The sequence below is a fragment of the Entelurus aequoreus genome, linkage group LG17, assembly GCF_033978785.1.
Source record: "Entelurus aequoreus isolate RoL-2023_Sb linkage group LG17, RoL_Eaeq_v1.1, whole genome shotgun sequence".
Lineage (NCBI taxonomy): Eukaryota > Metazoa > Chordata > Actinopteri > Syngnathiformes > Syngnathidae > Entelurus > Entelurus aequoreus.
The window spans coordinates 47,137,717-47,156,226 of record NC_084747.1 but is presented as its reverse complement, the minus strand read 5'-3'; the positions used below and the strand labels follow the sequence as shown (position 1 = coordinate 47,156,226).

The 18,510-nt window shown below is 40.9% G+C and overlaps 1 protein-coding gene across 1 annotated transcript in view; it reads right to left on the bottom strand.

Moving 5' to 3' along the window:
* The window catches only part of LOC133632957 (intermembrane lipid transfer protein VPS13A-like), an 83,864-nt gene that overhangs the window by 36,190 nt on the left and 29,164 nt on the right, over positions 1 to 18,510 (bottom strand). The window contains 19 exon segments of the mRNA XM_062025822.1: positions 151 to 409; positions 480 to 632; positions 720 to 821; positions 888 to 1,031; positions 2,153 to 2,362; positions 4,522 to 4,665; positions 4,733 to 4,917; positions 6,370 to 6,620; positions 6,747 to 6,916; positions 8,929 to 9,050; positions 10,818 to 10,977; positions 11,056 to 11,203; positions 12,449 to 12,756; positions 12,838 to 13,005; positions 13,091 to 13,194; positions 16,692 to 16,808; positions 16,925 to 17,111; positions 17,185 to 17,244; positions 18,386 to 18,465. Coding sequence (XP_061881806.1) covers positions 151 to 409; positions 480 to 632; positions 720 to 821; positions 888 to 1,031; positions 2,153 to 2,362; positions 4,522 to 4,665; positions 4,733 to 4,917; positions 6,370 to 6,620; positions 6,747 to 6,916; positions 8,929 to 9,050; positions 10,818 to 10,977; positions 11,056 to 11,203; positions 12,449 to 12,756; positions 12,838 to 13,005; positions 13,091 to 13,194; positions 16,692 to 16,808; positions 16,925 to 17,111; positions 17,185 to 17,244; positions 18,386 to 18,465 — 3,072 coding nt within the window.

Sequence of the window (18,510 nt, the reverse complement as noted above, 5' to 3'; positions counted from 1 at the left end):
GCTGCTATGAAGCGCTGCCATCCGACCATCACCCCGAGGGGAAACAAGCGGTGGTGAAGGCGTGGGGTGGGGGACCGCCCTCACCAGAGCAATAGAAGCATGACCATTTGGCTTGTGTTCGCCTTGCAGGGATTTAACGGTGCAACTTACTTGGCTGTATGTAGTAGTCCTTTTCGCTTAAGGAGATCATTGCTGAGAACTGGTCAGAATCTGTCGTGGTTGTATAGTCCATTCCGACCGTTTGGCCATCCTGCAGCTCCACGGTATGGTCATCGCTCTGCATATTGATGGGAGAAAACATGTCGCTGTACTGGACGAAGACCGGCAGGCCCAGTCGGTTCTTCACCACAAATGGAGCTTCATCCTTCTGAAAACTTTTCGTTGTCTGTTTGGCTGCATCGGAAAACGCCTGCAGGGACACAAGGTGGTTCGACCATGGGAGAAAAACGCACACGAGATGTACTGTTTTGCAATCTCACCATGCCCAAATTGCTCAGCATGGCCAGTCCACATTTGGAGAGTGTGACGTTGAGCTGGTCCTTACTGCTGATTATAATGACGGTCTTGTAGTCTGGGACACTGTAGTCCACTTCATCTGCCCATCTAATGCTCTTCAGTGGTTTCTTTTTCATCTTGTTGCACACAAGATAGGATGATCACTCCATACTATTATACCTATGAAATTTGCATTGTGGTGTATGCTTGTATATAATAAGTACCTTCACATCCAGTGTCCAGGGCCTGAAGCCATCTCTTGTCTCATCCTCTAAAGGCTCCAGCAGCGGCTCCCACACTCCTAACACCTCATTATAGTAATGGACCTAATACAGGATTTAAGTTATAGACTGCAGCGCTACTGCACTGTAATTTTACACAGTGTTTGTTACCTCTAAATTGAGCACGCTGTGTAAGTTAATGAGCGTGGTCCAGTTTGTGACGTCTCCCTGGAAGGAGGATTTTGCCAGAAGCATGGGGACTGTGCGGTGTCCGACGCCAGCTTCCAGGGTCAAGCAGATTGATTTGATGTCAAGCTGGAAAGAAGGGCAAACATAATTGTTTGTTTTGCGTTGTATAAGACTAGGGCTGGGCGATATGGCCTTTTATGAATATCTCGATATTTTTGGGCCATGTCACGATACACGATATATATCGTGATATTGTGCCTTAGCCTTGAATGAACACTTGATGCATATAATCACAGCAGTATGATGATTCTATGTGTCTACATTAAAACATTCTTGTTCATACTGCATTAATATATGCTCATTTTAAACTTTCATGCAGCGAGGGAAATCACAACTAAGTCAATTGACCAAAAGTGTATTTATTAAACAGTTATTAAGCAGTGGCACAAACATTCATGTCATTTCAAAACAGAAAGTGCAAGATTGTCAGAGATATTTTAAAACAAGCTATTAGTGCACTTTTGTGCATGATGTCACTAAGATGACATATCAAAACAACACTAAATTAAAGTGCACTTTTTGTACAGAACGCCACTACAATAGTTAAAAACAAATAAAGTGCACTTTTGTGCATGATGTCACACAAGATATTTCAACTATTATGCAATGAGCTGCATAATAGTAATACTGGTTGCTTGGGCATTTTGTGGGTGTGGCACCGAACGGAAACGTTGACATGCAGTTTCAAGCACTCTTCATTCTCTAGCGGGTGACTTTTCAAACGATGCTACAAATTAGCAGTGCTGCTACTTTTTGTAGCAACGCTTTTGCCGCATAATTGTTCAACATATTCCCGCTTGAAGCCAACCCACCGCCAGACGATGGACCCCGTGCTGTTTTTCTTGGGAATTCATTCTTCCTTCATTTGTTACCAGATTCGCACCTTCTTTCTCTCGTATTACCACTCGCAACGCACCGTTAGCATCACAGCTAATGTTACCCAAGTCGCTACCTCTCTGCTCGGGGAGGGCGTGTGACGTTGCGTTTGTTTTAAGTCTCTGAGAAGGAGAGACAGGAAAGAGTGGGAAACGCATGCAGTGTAATGGCCGCAGCTAAAAGCAACTGTGTGAGAACATATACTCGAATATCACGATATGGTTAGTTTCTATGTCGCAAAGAGACAAACCCACGATATATCGAGTATATCGCCCAGCCCTATATAGGACCACACACTCATCTTCTCTTACCTTCAACGACTCCCCTTGCGGAATCAGTGGCTCCAGTGTTTGTGTGACTGAATCTCCCTGCTCCTCCAAGAACCACAATTTGAGGTCCTTCCAGTCCCGCTTCGACCACATATCTACCGGGACGGGGCTTTCAAGCTCCTCTGTGGTGTCTGCAGCCGGAGTCAGGGCCGACTGGATGGAGATGACTGTTTTGATGATGATGGGAGAAACCTGGATAGTTGAATATCAGCGATTCGTGTTAGCGTTGCAAAAGTTGGGAGAAATTGGGAGAAATCACATTGGAATTTTTAGAACTTAAAGGGTATCTATCAAATCTGTCGTCCGGCAATCACCACTACTGGGTGTGTTGCGGCTCCGGCGTGCAGCAAAATAGTGAACTTTTACGAGATCTTGTGAATCCGCGGATAATCATTTGATAAACACTGAAGTAAACAACGTCTTGAGCTTTGTCGTCCATCAATATCCACAGGCGGGGGTGTCTTGATGGCATTGACTTGACACGAGAAAAAAACGACAGTTTTGCCTTGCAAAATGGTGACTTTCTTTTTCTTTTTTTTTTTAACCCCCCTGGAGAGCGTTGTAGACACACAACTCCCACTAACTACGCCCCTGCTTCCACAACCTCTGTATCAGCTGGCATTTGACAAGGGACCCAATATGTGCACATAGCTGCCCGGAATATGCCTGTATATCAGGGGTCACCAACGCGGTGCCCGCGGGCACCAGGTAGCCCGTAAGGACCAGATGAGTAGCCCGCTGGCCTGTTGTAAAAATAGCTCAAATAGCAGCACTTACCAGTGAGCTGGCATTTACAGATAAAAAAAACTGCTGCACTTTCCCTCCGTGCAGATGGTGCTGAAAGACAATGCTTCTGCATCTGAGGCTTTTGACAAAGTTGCAGAAAAGTACTCTCAGGTCATAAACAGAGTTGGGCAAGAGTTTGAGAACAGGTTTTGTGACGTGGATCAGCTTGAGCCATGTGTGTCGTTCATTTCTAATCCTTTCATGAACGTGGACATATCATGCATTGCTGAGCAGTTAAGTGCAACATTCAGCCTGGATGCTGAACAGGTGGAGATTGAAATTGTAACACTGCAAAATGACCTCCACCTCAAAGCCCACCAGGCTGCACCAAACTTTTGGTGCCTTGTTGACACAGAAAAGTACAGTGGTGTATGCGCAGCAGCTATGAAGGTTGCAAGCCTGTTTGGTTCAACTTATCTTTGTGAATCGGCTTTTTCTGACATGAACTTCATCAAGAACAAACACAGAACACGCCTCACTGATGCACATCTGCAAGACTCACTCAGAGTTGCAGTGTCAAGTTACACACCAGAGTACAACACACTAGTTAACAGCATGCAATGCCAGGCTTCCCACTAACTGACAAACAGATAACAGATTTGGTGTCCAGTTTAAAGTGTGACATGATTTATTTAAAAATTTGAGAGTTGACTTTTGTATTTTACATGAGTTATATTTGTACAAACATGGTGCAAAGTAATTCATGATTTGTTAAAAAAATGTTAGTGGCTAGCTAGTTAAAATGGGATATTGTGATTTCACAAGACTGTCTTAGAAGTAATCATTTGAAAATGTTCAATTTGAAAAATGTGCACTTAGAGAATATATAAAAATAAAGTGTTGCATATTGATATTTATCTGTTTCTATATATATTTATTGTGAGAAATCATTAAGATGATCAGTGTTTCCACAAAGATAAATATCATTAATTATTAATAATAACAGAGTTAAAGGTAAATTGAGCAAATTGGCTATTTCTGGCAATTTATTTAAGTGTGTATCAAACTGGTAGACCTTCGTATTAATCAGTACCCAAGAAGTAGCTCTTGGTTTCAAAAAGGTTGGTGACCCCTGGCGTAAAGAGTCCGCCGCCGTTGCAATTACGCACAGTGGCCGTGACGCTTCCTGTGGTATTCAGGGGTCCCTCTTCTACTCAGGAACCGCTGTACACTAAAGGGTACACATTTGTGCATATATTTTTCTGATACCTCAAGTTGGCACTGTTATGAAACACCAGAATAAGTCAGGTTGTTTTTTTTTAAAAATACTCTGTCGCTCTACAAAACACCCGCTGTAAGTTTTGGGTGTTTGGCCTAATCACTACAACATTTAGTACACACATTTAGAGAACTGACAAGCACGCGTGTGTAAAATTTTAGAAAGATTGGTTGAAAAACATGGCCACCATTGGACAAATTGTTATTGCTGTTATGCGCGAGACATCGCAAATAACTGTCCAGAAGTCATTGACCACTTTGAAGGATATCTGTATTACATGTGTGCTAGCATGTCTTCTGTCAAAGCTCACAGATGTAATTTATAGTCATGCTAATGAAGCACCAACCTTCAGCGAGAGAGCATTGATGGAGAGCTCCATAGCTTGTGGAGAAGTACTGGATTGACTACTCTGGAAGAACACCTGGCATGGCTGCAGTACTGTGGTTACGTTGTTTACCCTCTTCTCGCTAAAGAAGGGACATGCCACAATCTAAAAAAACACAGACATGTTGATTAAAAACACTTTAAAGAAACTTTAGGATGCAATCTCAACCAACCTTAAGATCTTGGATAACGGCAGTCATATTTGAGCTCTCTGAGTCATTTTTCATGACTAGTTCACAATCCGTGGTCATCACCAGGGCCAGTGTCTCGGCACTCGTCAGGTCGGCGACAAATGCGATCTCTGGGTTTCGCACCACCACGTTAATCACCGTCTTTGACAAAGTGGCCGGAGCAGCAGCTGAGAGCAAAATGACATGCATTGATATCAAACTAAATTGTACTGGGGGTCATATTTCCAGAAAGCTAGGGACCACAGGATCAGATTTCTTCCTTTATTATTATTGTTGTTTTGTATATAATGTCAATGGCAGGCTCTGCTATGCTTTCACATTTGTACCTCTAGAAATTGATAATAGAATAATACATCAAGACCAATATGTTCACACAATTCTAAGATCCTCTATATTTAGAGATGTCCGATAATGGCTTTTTTTGCAGATATCCGATATTCCGATATTGTCCAACTCTTAATTACCGATTCCGATATCCACCGATACCGATATATACAGTTGTGGAATTAACACATTATTATGCCTAATTTTGTTGTGATGCCCCGGTGGATGCATTAAACAATGTAACAAGGTTTTCCAAAATAAATCAACTCAAGTTATGGAAAAAAATGCCAACATGGCACTGCCATATTTATTATTGAAGTCACAAAGTACATTATTTTTTTTAACGTGCCTCAAAACAGCAGCTTGGAATTTGGGACATGAGGAGGTTGAGGTGGGCGGGGTTGGGGGGGCAGGGTTTGGGGGGTAGGGGGTGGCGGGGGGTGTATATTGTAGCATCCCGGAAGAGTTAGTGTTGCAAGGGGTTCTGGGTATTTGTTCTGTTGTGTTTATGTTGTGTTACGGTACGGATGTTCTCCCGAAATGTGTTTGTCATTCTTGTTTGGTGTGGGTTCACAGTGTGGTGCATATTTGTAACAGTGTTAAAGTTGTTTATACATTCACCCTCAGTGTGACCTGTATGGCTGTTGACCAAGTATGCCTTGCATTCACTTGTGTGTGTGAAAAGCCGTAGATATTATGTGATTGGGCCGGCACGCAAAGGCAGTGCCTTTAAGGTTTATTGGCGCTCTGTACTTCTCCCTACGTACAGCTGCATTTTAAAAAGTCATACATTTTACTTTTAGAAACCGATACCGATAATTTCCGATATTACATTTTAAGGCATTTATCAGCCGATAATTTCAGCAGTCCGATATTATCGGACTTCTCTATCTATATTAGGGGTGTCAAACTCGTTTTCACTGAGGGCCATATTGCAGTTATGGCTGCCCTCGGAGGGTCGCTTGCAACAGTGAGTAATAAATTAATATAAATGTATAAGGATTCATCTCATGATATTGTTACACAATTGCCTATGCATTTGATAAATATTTTATAATTTTTTCTCTTGTCAAAATGGAAAGAAAAAATTAATTTAGTAAGAAAAGATAAAGTACTTTGACATTGCATATTATTTCCAGGCTTTTTCGGGCCAAATAAAATGATGTGGCTAACCACAGAAAATGGTGTAGCGGGCCAACTCTGGCCCCTGGGCCTTGAGTTTGACACGTGTGCTCTATTTGACAGGACCAATGTGCCACTTGTATGTAATGGCCCACAGCAAAAACGTGACTCACTGATTTCCATCGACGCAGCATGTGAGCTGCTCTTGTCTCCCAATGCAGCGTTGCCCTTGGCTGGGGGCGTCTGAGCAAAGCCTTCCTTGTGGGCGTTGAGGAAGACGTTGGCCACCGCGAGGAGGAACTCCATGCTAGCGCACAGGTACACGTCCTGCACTACCGTGTCCAAGGAATAACCTTCACGGCCCTGCCGGTAGTTGACCTCCACCATCATCTTCTGCTCTGCACCGGGACGCAGCGCCATCATCCTGAAGCGGACAATGCAAAAGGTTCAAGCAAAATAAAGGATTTGAATTCAATACCACGATTAGTTTCTTGCAGTAGGCATAACCTGCATGGAAAGTGATACACGAGTGCATTTGCATCTTCAGTACCTTGGGGAGACTGTGTTGCTGGTTGGCCTCGTGTCATCGAGAAGGCAGGTGGATAGTCGGACCAAGGCCTTCATGGTGGTATCGGCGAACATGGTGACAGAGGTGGAGATGGTGTCCAGGGCAAACTGTCCCAGCTTTAGCAGGTCATCATGTGGGTCCAACAACTGACTCTAGAAAAACATGAACGCCATTATTTTTACTTTTTATGATCTCATTTAGATACTTGCACATTGTACAGTGCATCCGGAAAGGATTCCCATGCTTCATTTTTCCACATTTTGATATGTTGCAATTAGGGCTGGGCGATATATCGATATGCACGATATATCGCGGGTTTGTCTCTGTGCGATATAGAAAATTACTATATCGTGATATTCGAGTATGCGTTCTCACGCAGTTGCTTTTAGCTGCGGGCATTACACTACAGGCTCTCCTCGCTCTTTCCTGTCTCTCCTTCTCACAGACAGCAAGCGCAGCTTCTACACACGTCACATACTGTCATGTCATACGTCACATACGTATACGCCCTCGCGGAGCAGAGAGGTAGCAGCATGGCTAACGTTAGCTGTGATGCTAGCGGTATTACGAGCGAAAGAAGGTGCGAATCTGGTAACAAATGAAGGAATAACTAATTCCCCCCAAAAACAGCAGGGGGTCCATCGTCTGGCGGTGGTTTGGCTTCAAGTGGGAATATGTCGAACAGACAACCGTAATTTGTCAAGTGTGGGGCGAAAGCGTTGCTATAAAAAGTAGCATTACTGCTAATAAGTAGCATCATTTGAAAGTCCCCTGCTAGAGAATGAAGAGTGCTTACTCCGCATGTCAACATCTCCGTTCGGTGCCACATGCCCACACCATCAAAATGCCGAGGCAAACATTTCCAGAACAACACCGTATGAAAAAAATAGTGATTTTTTTAGTTGTGATTTCCTTCTCTGCGTGAAAGTTTTAAAGTAGCATATACTGTATTAATGCAGTATGAAGAAGAATGTTTTAATATAGACAAATAGAATCATCATACTGCTGTGATTATATGCATCAAGTGTTCATTCAAGGCTAAGGCAAAATATCGAAATATATGTCGTGTATCGCGGTATGGCCTTAAAATATCGCGATATTAAAAAAAGGCCATATCGCCCAGCCCTAGTTGCAGTCTTATTCTAAAATGGAATACATATTTTTTGTCTTCAAAATTCTACAGACAATACCCCATAATGACAATGTGAAAAGTTTTTTCCCCCGCAAAATTATTACAAATAAAAAGTGAAAAAAATCACATGTAAATAAGTATTCACAGCCTTTGCTCAATACTTTGTTGATGCACATTGGGCAGCAATTTCAGCCTCAAGTCTTGTTGAATACAATGCCACAAGCTTGGCACACCTACAGTCGTGGTCAAAAGTTTACATACACTTGTAAAGAACATAATGTCATGGCTGTCTTTGAGTTTCCAATAATTTGCACAACTCTTATTTTTTTGTTATAAGAGTGATTGGAGCACATACTTGTTGGTCACAAAAAACCTTCATGAAGTTTGGTTCTTTTATGAATTTATTATGGGTCTACTGAAAATATGAGCAAATCTGCTGGGTCAAAAGTATACATACAGCAATGTTAATATTTGCTTACATGTCCCTTGGCAAGTTTCACTGCAATCAGGCGCTTTTGGTAGCCATCCACAAGCTTCTGGCAAGCTTCTGCTTGAATTTCTGACCACTGCTCTTGACAAAATTGGTGCAATTCAGCTAAATTTGTTGGTTTTCTGACATGGACTTGTTTCTTCAGCATTGTCCACATGTTTAAGTCAGAGAGGTGCTCCAAAGAGGGATGGGCAAAGAGGAATGGAAGAAACTGGTCAAAGATAGGTGTGCCCAGGTTGTGGCATCGTATATAAAAAAGATTTGAGGCTGTAATTGCTGCCAAAGGTGCATCAACAAAGTATTGAGCAAAGGCTGTGAATACTTAAGTACATGTGATTTTTTTTTTTAGTTTTTTATGTTTAATAAATTGGGAAATTTAAAAAAAACTTTTCAAATTCTCATTATGTTGAGGACAAAAATGAATTTATTTCATTTTGGAATAAGGCTGAAACTAAACAAAATGCAGAAAAATTGAAGCACTGTAAATACTTTCCGAATGCACTGTACCTGTGTTAGAGGGGCTTCTATCTAAGGGGGATTACCTCATTCGCATTAGACTGATACAGGAGCAGTGACATGGAGTCAAACTTGAAGTCAAATTTCATGGTTATCTTGAGCCTGTCTTCATGAGCCTCCACCACAGCTGCAGTCACCACCGTGTTGCCTAAGACCACAAAGCCACCACGGCAAATGTAAATTGTTTTTAGTTGCTTACTTACCAGGTAAACAAAAACATCAGTTGAACAGTTCCATAGCATAATACTTTTCAGCAATTTTAAAGGGAACTGCACTTTCTTATTATTTTGCCTATCATTCGCAATCCCTATGTAAGACAAGAACACATATGCTTGTCTTTTTTTAATGCATTCTGATTTGTGATATAGAGCAGGGGTCCCCAACCTTTTTTGCACCACGGACCGGTTTAAAGTAGGCATTATTTTCAGGGCCCGCCGTTCCCGCTTGTGCCAGATAAATACAGCAAAAATAAGTGCATGAAAAATACAACTCACTATAACTCTGAATTAGTGGGAGCGTGTTTCCTTGCAATGAGATGCAGATGGAAATCAGCCTTTGGCTACAATCTGTCACATTTATATTTGATATGTTCATTAATGTGCATTGTATCATGTTACACAGTTATAACAAATATAACAACTTCCTATGAGGAGTTTTATTGTACATCTATAAACCAGCTTATTGGTGTGTTTAGTGGGACAGGCCAAAGTTAAGTAGAAAATGCAGTCCTTTATAAATTATTTCAAGTTTCTCTGCGGCCCGGTAGCAAATGCTTCACGGACCGGTGGTTGGGGACCACTGATATAGAGCAAGTACGAGGCGATTGACAATGAAGCTAATGAAGTCATCTATTGCGCCCATAATTCAGTTGGTCTTGGTCACTATTCAATCTGTATACACTGCAAAAAGTCATTGTTCAAAAACAAGAAAAAAAAATACATAAATTAGGGGTATTTTATTTGAACTAAGCAAAATTATCTGCCAACAGAACAAGAAAATTTGGCTTGTCAAGACTTTCCAAAACAAGTAAAATTAGCTAACCTCAATGAACCCAAAAATACCTTAAAATAAGTATATTATCACTAATAAGTGCATTTTTCTTGGTAGAAAAAAAAAGAGACCTTTTTGCTCAATATGTTGAAAAATATTCTTAAATTAAGTAAATGCTAGTGCCATTATCTTGACATAATGATATGCGCTGATTTTTTTGTTCATGCTTGAAGTAAGAAATTATTACTTTAAAAAAGTAGTTTTATACTTGTGAGTGTTGATGACACAGCTTTGCAACAGTGGATATTCTAGTTTCAAGCATGTTTTATTCAATATTGCAGTGGTCCCCAACCTTTATGTAACTGCGGACCGGTCAACGCTTGAAAATTTGTCCCACGGACCGAGGGGGGGGTAATGTTTTTTTGTTTTTTTTGTCATAAAAAAATAAAATCATTTGTGCTTACGGACTATATCCCTGCAGACGGTATTGATCTATATTGACATATAATGTAGGAACCACAAATATTACAGAAAGAAACAACCCTTTTGTGCGAATGAGTGTGAATGATTGTAAGTGTATATTGTGTTTTTAATGTTGATTTAATAAAAATTTAAAAAATATATATATATATATATATTTTTGTCTTGTTTTGTTTTTTTGTTTTAAATTTCTTGTGCGGCCCGGTACCAATCAATCCACGGCCCGGTGGTTGGGCACCACTGCAATATAGTTCATAAAATCTCAGCAACAAGCTGTAATATCTTACTGAGATAATTTAGGACCAAAACCCTTAAAACAAGTAAAACACTAACATAAAATCTGCTTAGTGAGAAGAATTATCTTATCAGACAGAAAATAAGCAAATATCACCCTTATTTGAGATATTTAATCTTACTTAAATTTCAGTTTTTGCAGTGTACTTACTGCTGGCTCCCGGGTTTCCGGAGCTGTCCGAGTCTTTGTTGGGTTCGGAGGCGTCAATGGAATCATGCGGACAGTTGGGGGAGGTGATGCCAGAGGTCTCCGTGAGATTTTCGTTGAGAATCCTGAAAATAACTATCATGTCATCCTGGCTGAGGATCAACTGTTGGGAGAAGACAGAGAGGATTGAAACTTGTTGATTTGACAGCAAACAAAGAGGTATGCTCATATTATTACTTACACTCAGCGGCTTGAGGTGCGCTGCAATCGCAATGTCTGGGATGTTGCTGTACCAGCCTGATGAAAGATTTCTCATAATGTTCAGGTCGAGGCACAGTGGCTTTAACAGCTGGCTCTCGCCCTGGAAGCCTCCATCAATGAATGTGGTTCTGTACAAAAATTCAGCACAAATACCAATACAATCAATTTGTAACAAGTAGGGGTGTAACGGTACGTGTATTTGTATTGAACCGTTTCGGTACGGGGGTTTCGGTTCGGTTCAGAGGTGTACCGAACGAGTACACATGCTAGCAGCGACCGGGGTAGGACAACATGTAAAAGCCAGAGCTGGAAGACCCTCCTGCCTCGTTAAGATCTCCCGTTTGGGAACACTTTGGCTGCGCGATACAACAATGGAGGACGGAGGTTTGCCGACATTGTCCAGCAGCTGCTTCTGACAACACGTCAAACATGTGTTGCACCTTTCCTGCTTCCTGCTCCCAGACCGTAGTCGAGGAGCGCAGGGGAGACACTCCTCCAGGGCCGATGTATTCTCGGGGGCAACACCCTTCACTCTACCCGGCAGTGGGTCTCCACAGCTCCGGACTCCAGAGTAAATGACGAGTCCGGCGATTAGTTGCAAATCGTGGCTTTATTGAGGTCTTGCACACAGCCAATCCAACAAAACACTAGCCACTCCCCGCACTCACGCTACCGCTCCCTCACCTCGCTCGCCCACACACTCACCTCACATGCTGTCACATATAATAAAGGGCCACACACACACATACGCTACTCTCATAACACATGCTAACCCATTTGAAGCGTCACCACCGCATTCAAGCAGCCTCTCCTCGGCGAGACAGGCAGGGCTAAAGTAATAAATGTTTTTATAGCAGCAGATATAAGTCCATATTGCATTAAAAACTAGATTTTGACCCACTTCTATGGTAGAAGAACAATGAGCCCATATATCCTCTTACTGCCAAGTTAGCCTGGCTGGGGGGGGGGGGGGGTGTTGTGTTACCATTTAGTGGTCAATTGTACAGAATATATACTGTACTGTGCAATTTACTAATAAAAGTCTCAATCAATCAATCAAAAAAAGCACTTTATATGTTGAAAGGTTTTGTTAAGAAACCATTCTGAGCCTTATCTTATTTAGTTTTTATTTTATATATGTTGACCACATTAACCCTGGCAATGGACCCTGTGTGTATATGTATGTTATGCCATTGTTTACAAATTTGGTAAATAAATAACCCAAAAATTTATATTTTGTTGTTTTCTTACTGTACCGAAAATGAACCGAACCGTGACCTCTAAACCGAGGTACGTACCGAACCGAAATGTTTGGGTACCATTACACCCCTAGTAACAAGTCTTTCCAAAGATAAAATAAATGGATGCCTAACCTGTACATCTTGAGGTCTGTCAGCTTGACTTCAATGACGTCCACCACAGGCGGGACATTGACGTTGCTTTCATAGGGCTGCGTGGCAAAGTGGTTCTTTACAGACAGGAAGCCCAGGTCGCCCACCAGGACGTTGCTGGACGAAGAGGACTGAGGGACGAAGATGATAGGTGCATTCAAGCCGACGTTGAGGGAGATCCGCATGCTCCGCCCTGACAGCTCCTTTACGCCTGATGCTGCCTTCTCGGCTGCCTGCTGCGTTGCCTCAGCCACAGCCATTTTAGCCTCCTGGAAGTTGTTTATAAATGCCTGCGCAATAAATGTTTCAAAGTTGTAGTAAAAGTAGAGGTAACAGCCATGCCAGATAGTGGTGGAGTTGTTCATTCTCACCAGTATGGAGGAGACAAACTTGTTAAGAAAGATGACCTGGATGCACCCTAAAGTCATAGTGATGGAGATGTCAACTTGAGACATGTCCAGGTAGGCGTCACCCTCTGTTGCACATGTATAGTTGACCATCTGGAAGGCGAATACCTCCTTGTCTTCTATAGACACAACCTTGGAAGATAACCAGAAAACGTTAAGCATATTGCAAGAATATACACTTCAGGTGCTATGAAACTGTTGGTATGGTTGGTTGTACCTTCTTATATAAGGCGGTTTCATCACAGTCAAAGATCGCAATGTTCTTTAGGTTGACCAGGACCTTTGTGTCTTTCTTCCGCATGAAAACCTCAGAAACAAGGCCTAGGTAGTTGGGGAGGGGGACATGGCAAATGAGATATAACTACCACCTTGTCATTTCGCAGTGTAATTAACAAACGTTAGGCCAAATTAGGCTTGCATTGAATAACCGTGACGGAAAAAGCTACATATTGGCTGCCAACAATATTTTAAGGTACCCTGTTGTGCAAAATTGACTTTTTAATGATGATCCGGTAGTATGTGTTCCTAGAGCCTGTTTATGAAAAACCAATAATTTATCTTTGCCCTACTTTTGAGCAGAAGAGATGCTCAAACTCTCATAGACTATTGTGGAGAGGCGTGGCCGGCAGTCCGACAGCGAGGCAGGGCACACTCCAAGATGGCGGCGAGGGGGCGTGGACGGCGGGCCAGCGGCGAGGCGCGCCGGGATCGACGCCGCAAACGAGATCAGGTGCGTGGATCGCCCAGCTGGGCACAATCGCATAATTGTCTCCTTGAACTGTGTAAAAGGGCGGCGCCATGAACGTGGAGAGAGAGAGAGTCGGAGAGCAAGTGGATGAGAGAGAAGCAGATGTTGAGCGCGAGAGGCAGAGAGCCCAAGGAAGACGACAACGTGGAAAGCTGAAAAGCGAGCGGAAGAGCGAGCAGGCGCGCGGAAAAGCTGAAAAGCCACCCGGCAAGAGACTCATTTATTGAAAAATAAAGAAAGTCAAAACCTGCTCGCAGCGATGTCTGTCCTTGATGGTCCGTGGAACCCGCACAACGACATGAGTCTGTCACAACTATGTCTACACTGCAGGCCGAAGTGGACCAATTACGATTTTTTTTTAAATCATATTTTTTCCAGCTGACTGTTTAGTTTACAAGTAAAATGTGATCTTTATCAAACTCCAGTATAAAACACACAAAGGCCCCAATGTGGCCTCGACGTCACTTACATGTGCAGTTCGATAAAGTGAAAATAAAAAGGAAGTTGACCGGATTCCGTAAATGAACAAGGAAGTCACTACTACACAAGAACACATGGATGCCACAGATCAGCGTGTTAGCTGACGGTAGGCCTCCGTTGAATGTGCAATTAGCATCTCCTGTGATTGGATACTCACATGTGACTCACAAGTGAGTCTCCAAACACAAGTTGTGAATTGTGAAAGCAGGAAGTACTACGCAAATCAACCGAACTGCACGGGAGCCATACTTGGCTCGCAGAAAAAAATGATATTGACTCAAGCTTTCTTAACCTACGATGACCGAAAGAGAGGAAAAGTTAATTAGGTTGCAGATATATGCTTGCGAGGGCATTTTTAAGGACATTTCAAGAGAAGTGAGCCCAGGTCGGCCGACCCATGAGCTAGCTAAGCTGTCTCAGCCGGTGAAATGGTTTGTCCAACATTTTCATTCGAATCAACCAACCAAGAGACATACATACGCCTGACTTACAGCTTCCGATGGGTGCTGCAAATTGTAAGTTAAAATATTTAATACATTTATTTTTTCATGTTTAATTATTTTTATTTTCAAAGTTCCACGTAGGGGTATGTTTTAACTGCGGGTTTATTGATTTTTAAATGCGCCGGAAAAAAGCCTGTTTTGTACACTATTGAGGTGATTCAATGATCAGTAGTGCACAAGTGTGTTTCTGTACAGTATTTCTCCAGCCGTGGTCATGTCGTGACTAGGGCTGCAACAACTAATCGATTAAATTGATTAAAATCGATTATAAAAATAGTTGGCGATTAATTTAGTCATCGATTCGTTGGATCTATGCTATGCGCATGCGCAGAGGCCTTTTTTTAAATTTTTCAAAAATTTTTTGATTTTATTATTTTTTATAAACCTTTATTTATAAACTGCAACATGTACAAACAGCTGATCACACTAATCAAAATAAGTATGGTGCCAGTTTGCTGTTTTTTTTTCAATACAATACTGGAAAGGATAGAAATGTAGTTTGTCCCTTTTATCCGATTATTAATCGATTAATCGAAGTAATAATCGACAGATTAATCGATTATCAAATTAATCGTTAGTTGCAGCCCTAGTCCTGACATAAATTATGTTTTTTTTTTGATTGATTGAAACTTTTATTAGTAGATTGCACAGTACAGTACATATTCCGTACAATTGACCACTAAATGGTAACACCCGAATAGGTTTTTCAACTTGTTTAAGTCGGGGTCCACGTTAATCAATTCATGGTATTATATGGCCAAAGTCTGATGCGAAATAATCAGATCTGAAACATTTTGGAGCGTTTAGACTGGCAAAAAATATTCGATCTGTGTCACTTGAAGACAAAAAAAATTCCGATTGGTTGTCCAGCGTAAACGGAGACACAGACCCCGTGTAAATGGCCACTCATTTTGTAAAATGACAGGCTTCACTACACGTCTTAAAATAAAGTTCAGCGCTTTGCTAAATATCCTCAGTGAATTAGAGACATGGGAGTAAGTGTAAAGTGTACGTTTGATTAATTTGTCTTTCTTCAACAAATACACTACCATAGCATGGTGTTGCTGGTAAAATATGACTAACGTTAACACTGTAGCTCACGTAGATATTTTCCCCCGTAGAAGAAGCGTGCGGTGCATGCTGGGATATATGAGGAAGGCAGGAATTGTCACTGAACTGCTAGACAACAGCAGCGACACTGACTCGATTAATGAGGACTTCGACGAGACGGAGCCGGGGCATGTTGGATGCCGTATTCGCCCAACTGTTTAATTCGGACACTGAAGAAGAAGAATTTGAGGGATTTGTGGATGAGGAATAACTTAATAAAGTGAGCTTTACATGTTTATTTTGTGTGTTGTGTTGTGTGACATTAACATTTGAGCAACGTTGAGTTATTGATATATTGTTATTGCTTTGCACTATTTCCAGTTACTTTATTGTGATTGCACTAACGTTTGATTCACCGTAACAGTATCAGACTGTTTTTTACGTGTTTATTGAATCGAGGAAAAGTTTCCCTCCACTATGTGATATAAATGTTGCACTACATGTTATACCTTGCTGTTGTTAAAAGATAAACGAAATACCACGGGGAAAATAATAAAACAGCTGTTTATTCATTTTGGGAGTGAACGGAGTTGTCAGAACGCTGGTTTGTAATCTATTAATAAAGTTTGACTGACCTGACTGTTTTGTTGACATTCCCTTTAGCGCAGCTCCATCTAATGGATGCATAACGCAACCCCAGCCTCTACTGTAGCGTCTAATCTATCCACCTTATAATGCGGTGCGCCTTATAATGCGGTGCACCTTATATATGAACAAAGTTTTAAAATAGGCCATTCATTGAAGGTGCGCCTTATAATCCGGTGCGCCTTATAGTGTGGAAAATACGGTGCATATTTTGTGGTTACACACCGCTCATTAGCATTAAAGCTACAGGAACACAAAACAGCGTGATCGCAGATAGGCTTATTAAAACCACTTGAAGTCATGCTAAATTATATTAGGCAACACACAATACTCTATTTTTTGATTTTTTTGAGACTTCTTTAAAAATGAGTGAAAATAGGATTATTTAATACCTTCAATGCAGATCTCAGAGATCCTGGCTTTCTCTCCTCGGATGAAAACCTTCAGAGCACGGAGATCAGCTTTGACATGCAGATTGATTATGGCTGCAGTCTTTGCATTCATCGTTGCTAGGATAACAGATTATAAAAGATATAATGCTCTTCAAAAAACATAGGAATTACAGTGAAGTGTAAAATACATTTTCAAATTAAACACACGTTACAGTATTTGGGTGTGAGAATACTTTTTTTCTTGGCGACAGCAGAGGCCTCCTTCTTCCCCTCCTCGTTCGATTCATCCTCATGGATGGCGGGGAGCTTGTGAGGCTCTTCCTCCGCCTTGGTGGACGGCGGGGCCAGATTGTTGAGAAAGTTCATAGTGTAGAGGAGCGCCTCCGTGTGGAGATGAACATCCAGAGATGAGAAGGTCAACTGAATATACATGGAATGTAAAAAAAATTAGACAGTTTGTCAAACTAAAGCTAATGAGTGATAATTTTCTCACCTTGATGACCTGCTCTGTGTTGTTGTGTAGGGACTTGAATTCAGGACCAGTCTTGTCAGCCTAAGAAAAAAATATATAAGATACACTGCAAAAACTGAAATCTAAGTAAGATTAAATATCTAAATAAGGGTGATATTTGCTTATTTTCTGTCTAATAACATAATTCTTCTCACTAAGCAGATTTTATGTTAGAGTGTTTTACTTGCTTTAAGGGTTTTGGTCCTAAATGATCTCAGTAAGATATTACAGCTTGTTGCTGAGATTTTATGACCTATATTGAGTAAAACATGCTTGAAACTAGAATATCAACTGTTGCAAAGCTGTGTCATCAACACTCACAAGTATAAAATTAATTTTTTTAAGTAATAATTTCTTATTTAAAGCATGAAAAAAAAATCATGACTTTGACACAATTGTGTCTCAAAATTAAAACAAATGACGGCCAAATGGACTTTTATTTTCAATGAAACAATAGAAAATACGTACTCATATAGTAGTACAGTTGGCACAGTACAGTAAACTGACAGTTAATATTTAAACATTTGACATTTCAAACAATTTTGAACAGAAATAGTTCATGCACATTCAGATAAATTCCTCAAAATTACAATTAAAAAAAAATTGTCCAGGGGCCGGGCTGTATATATGCGCACTAATTGACTGAAAGAGCACGCACTTGGCGCGATGATGTCATGTTATCCATGGAAAAATGCATTTTTAGACCATATGATTTGCCTGAGCGGCTAGGAGACCCCGAGAGTAACAAGCGGTTGCCTTTCCATTAAGAACAATAAATTAGTTTTTAGTATAAGTTTGCTGGTTTCAAGAAATGTAATGCAGAGCGCATATCATTATGTCAAGATAATGGCACTAGCATTTACTTAATTTAAGAATATTTTTCAACATATTGAGCAAAAAGGTCTTTTTTTTTTTACCAAGAAAAGTGCACTTGTTATTAGTGCGAATATACTTATTTTAAGGTATTTTTGGGTTCATTGAGGTTAGCTAATTTTACTTGTTTTGGAAAGTCTTGACAAGCCAAATTTTGTTGTTCTATTGGCAGATAATTTTGCTTAGTTCAAATAAAATACCCCTCATCTTTGTATTTTTTTTAATTGTTTTTGAACACTGACTTTTTGCAGTGTAGGGTGAAAGACTAGAAAAATAACCGTACCGTATGTGGAATAAATAAAATACGTACTTTAATATACTCCAGGGTCAATATGTCCATCGTTTGGTTGTCCAAAGTAGTGACCAGCTCGACTTCTTTCTGTTCAGAATCTGCACAAGACGACATAGAACGTGCAATTTAAAATGTCAATGTTT